The 4512-nt window shown below is 38.9% G+C and overlaps 1 protein-coding gene across 1 annotated transcript; it reads right to left on the bottom strand.

Annotated features, from left to right (window-relative positions):
* Positions 1–606: 606 nt before the first annotated feature.
* On the bottom strand, positions 607–4506 carry LOC109363883 (sperm flagellar protein 2-like). The gene is made up of 4 exons (XM_019610363.1): positions 4418–4506; positions 4049–4151; positions 1998–2248; positions 607–771 (listed from the first exon to the last, which is right to left on the bottom strand). Exons 1-4 carry the CDS (start codon positions 4473–4475, stop codon positions 740–742), a joined length of 444 nt encoding a protein of 147 aa, XP_019465908.1. The 5' UTR covers positions 4476–4506; the 3' UTR covers positions 607–739.
* Positions 4507–4512: the final 6 nt, after the last annotated feature.

Here is a 4512-nt window from a genome sequence, read left to right as displayed (position 1 = left end):
GGACACCTACTTGTGCGACCTGGTGTAGGGAACCTGCTTTGGCAGGGGCTTGGACTTGATGATCTCTGGAGGTCCCTTCCAGCCCCTACGATTCTATGATTCTGTGATCTCAAATTAGTCAATTTAATTTTCATTTGACAGCCAGTTCTTCTATATAAACTACAACTTGTACTTTTGGATGACTGTTTCCATATGCTGAAGATATTAGTTCCTTTTCTTGACTTAATCAACAGAACTACACACAGCTGGATGGACAGAGGCCTTCACTTCTACAGGCCCCCTTCCTCATGTCTTTTTTCTTGATTCTTTTGTTCAAAAATTAAGTACATCACAAGCCTCTTTTACAAGTACACGTTAAATACATCCAGCTGTGAAATTGTGACATGCAAACAGTCAATTTTAAGTATGAGATTTTTAAATATTGTTATTAAGAATCTTCTAACAATAGGTTGGCTTTATATCTAAACATTCAAGCTTATCAAGTAGATCCCCTTTCTTCATTATTTTTTCTTTTACAAACATAATGGTGCAGCAGAGAATTATGTACATGACCTTATGAAAATACTTCCCCAGAAGACTCAGTAATATGTAAGCACTCACCTTTTCAGTGTCTTGGGCTCTTTGTTCCTCTTGAAGCTTTTGAGATTTCTGTTGTTCAGAAATATGTATATGAGCTATTTTATCTTCTATTGTCTTAGATTTCATTTCAAAATGATCTGAAACCTGCCGTGGTTGCAAATCAGCCTGATGTGATGTTAAAGATTTCAAACGCTAGAATTAAATGTCACAATAATAGAGTCAGAAATAGTAACAAAGATAGCTTTTAAATACAAAAATTTTTCAGTAGTCATTTTAAACTGTTGTCCCGTGATAATGTACACAGAACAACAACTAAACTTGGTCGAATATTTTTCAAAGAAAGGACTAGTTATATTGAGAAGAACATGCAGAACTGAACTTGAACAATGTTAGATGAAAATTCAAGAAATCTGACTTAAACATAAGTTGTTTTTTTTATGAAAATGGTTCTCAACAACTTGCCTAGAAACACTGTGAAGTCTCCATCTTCGAAGGTATTCAAAACTGAACTGGAGAAGGTCCTGAGCAACCTGACCTATTTGACTCTGCATAGAGCAGTAAGGTAGCTGGATTATGAGTCCTCTACAGATCCCTTCCAACCTCAACTGTTGTGTGTTGAACACATCTATTCAGAGTTCTCAGTTGCTTCCATAGAAGCTATCCATAGAGGGTGAAGGGGTATCTTGGTTGTTTGGTGCTATCTCTGCATTTGTCAGTGAAGTTCATATTTGTAAACTATTTGCTAGGATGTGTGCCAGGAAATATGTAGAAATTTACTCAGCTCAATTTGGTTCATGATGCATAGCTTCTTAAAGATTGTTCATCTTAGTAAGATGAACAGGTAAAAGATTATGGTTTGCACATGCTGAACATTACTGTTTAAGAGACGAATGTCACTAACAGATCTTTAGATACTCTCTTTCCCATTTACTTTTTCCTCTTTGCAGTATTCAGCATGTTCAGTTATTTGACAGATAGAGTCTAGTACAAATATATGGGGAGATATATAACCGAAGATATCAATCCACTGCAGCACAAAGCTTAATACAGACTAATTTTTCCTTCAGGAAACATTTATAACTAAGTATAATGCAGTCTGCAATCCATACTGATCAAATAAGTATAACAGAAGCCACTGAACCACTACTAGTCTTCGCTGCTATTCATATTTTAAAGCTGGAAAAAGAAACAGTGCAGGTAACAGAGCATGGAGTAAGCCAGAATAAAGGAACACAGGACAGATATTATCCTCAAGAATCACAGACAAACCAAGTAATCCCAATTTCTATATATGGCAAAGGATTTTGAACAGGAGAGCTTTTAAAAGTAGGCAGGGAAACACACGACATGCTTGAGAGGCCTTAGTAAATGTGGCATTTTTCCCTATGTAATTATACAAAATAGGCATAGTTAAATACCTCTCGAAATGAAACACTTCCAATAGTCTTGAGCCTTGCAGGTACTGCAGGTCTCATTGCTTCCATAGCTACTCCAGTGAGCTTTGTTTTTCTTTTTTTCTAAAGCAATGTACAATTCATATAAAAGCTTTGTTGCAGCCCCATGCTTTCCTATCATGATGCTGTGGGCCACGTTCTCATTAAACTGTACTCCAAGCAGGTGAAGCGTGGGCTCCAGGAGAGAAAAATTGTTAAGCTTTGCATTTGCAGCCCTATGTGATTAAAAAACAAAAATAATCCAAAAATCAAAATTTAAACATTCTTTCAATTTCAACTCACTGCAATAAGCATGGTCATTACATTTATCTCAAGATAAGAGGGGTTAAAAAACCACAGTGGACTTCCCTGGAGTGAAATAATACGTTTCAACTTATATTTTATACTGTAATACCTACAAATAAGTTGGTCTGCTAGGCATAACTCTTGGAAAACAAATAGAAGACACACTGCATTATGTAAATCTTGATGCATGCACACAAAGAAAGCACCTGACAGCAAAGTCTTACTCCAAATTGTAGCTAAAAGCATATCATTCACAAAAAAGCACAAATAATTAGAAGAAAGATCTAAGCAGTTAAAATATATGAAATTAAATTAAAAACAGAAAGAAAAAAATGAAGCCTATATAATCTAACAACTCTCACAACACCTTGATGACTTGGAATAGTGTTGAAAAATAAAGACTATAGTTCCAATGAGAAAAAATTGTTTAAAACCAAAACAGTGGATCACAGATTAGTGCTTCTCTTGACGTGCGGACTATCCTGTGGAATCATTTGGGATCAGCAGATATACAGGCCAAAAAATAATAATAGTAAATTATTGATATTTCATAATTAATATATTATCAAATTCAATCAACAGATCAATAACTACTAGCTGACTCAGAACATTATGCTTTCTATACTGTTCCATAACTTCACAATAATTCCTTTACATGAACCAATAATCTTTTAAGGCCAGTAGAGTTCACAGATTAATAGATTCATAGAATCATAGAATCACAAGGTTGAAAACAACCTGCAAGATCATCTAGTCCAACCATCCTTCCATTACCATTGCTACCACAAACTAAACCATATCTCGCAGCTCCTTGTCCAGACGCCTCTTGAACGCTGCCAGGGATGGTGACTTCACCACCTCCCTGGGCAGCCATTCCAGTGCCTGACCACTCTCTGAGAGGAAAAGGTTTTCCTTATGTCTAATCTAAACCTCCTCTGACACAACTTGTGGCCATTTCCTCAGGTCCTGTTTGTTGCCTGGGAGAAGAGGCCAAACCCCTCCTCATCACAACCTCCCTTTAGGAAGTTGTAGAGTGCAATGAGGTCTCCCCTGAGCCTCCTCTTCTCCAGACTAAACAATCCCAATTGCCCCCTTACAAACTGCTCCTTGTAAGACTTGTGCTCTAGACCCCTACCAGTTTTGTTGACCTTCTCTGGACACGTTCCAGGGCCTCAATGTCTTTCTTGCAGAAAAGGGCCCAAAACTGAACGCAATACTTGAGGTGCGGCCTCAACAGTACTGAGTACAAAGGGATGAGTTATAGCATAATTCTACAGAAATGTTGAATTTTAATTTAAAGATCTTCTAGTAACACAGAGTTTACCATATCCCTACAGGAAATAGACCCAGAGTTCATTACTGTCCCCATAATACTTCTTGCCTTGTTTCTTGGTGAATAGAGTTTAACCCAGCAGGTGACTGATCACAGACAATGCTCCCCAGGGGTCAGTACTACGGCCAGCCCTGTTTAATATCTTTACTGACGATCTTGAAGAGGGAATTGAGTGCACACTCAGAAATTTTTCAGATGACACCAAGGTGGGAGGAAGTACTGATCTCCCAGAGGGTAGGCTAGATAGGCCGACTATTGGGCTGAGGCCACTTGTACAAGCTTCAACAAGACTGAGTGCTGAGTCCTGCACTTCGATCACAAAAAACAGATATTTCTGAAGGAGAAATAAATATTTTGCCTAATTTCTGTAAGAAACATGTTATCCACAAGTACCAACCTGCTCTGTGAAAATTTATTAAAGTCATCTTGAAGACCGTACTTGTGCAGAAGTTCTCCGAGGAGGTAGCCAGTAGAAAATTCTTCTGAAAGTGATCCTGGAACTGTGAGTTTTTTCCACAAAAAATAAGACCATTAAAGGAATTTGGACATTAATTTTAACAAAACTCTTTATTATTTCTTGTGACGTGAGTGTACCAGTGAGTAGTTTGTAAGCTACAAGTAAATCTGCTTTCAGAGTAGTTATTTTGCAACGTGAGCTTCACCTACTCACTCGACTGGGAGCCTCGCGGGATGCCCCGGGCTGACAGTCAGCCCTGCGGCCCCGCAAGCCTCTGCCCCCTCCCGAGGCAGCGAGGCTGCCACTCACCCACGCTCCGGGAGAGCTTCACCTCCTCGTTCAGCCACTCGCACAGTATCTCGGACATAACGGCCACCGGCGCTCGGCCCTCCCCTGCTCCTGGC

Source organism: Meleagris gallopavo, chromosome Z, assembly GCF_000146605.3.
Source record: "Meleagris gallopavo isolate NT-WF06-2002-E0010 breed Aviagen turkey brand Nicholas breeding stock chromosome Z, Turkey_5.1, whole genome shotgun sequence".
Lineage (NCBI taxonomy): Eukaryota > Metazoa > Chordata > Aves > Galliformes > Phasianidae > Meleagris > Meleagris gallopavo.
The sequence above is the reverse complement of the archived record's forward strand: the minus strand, read 5'-3'. Positions and strand labels throughout refer to the sequence as shown.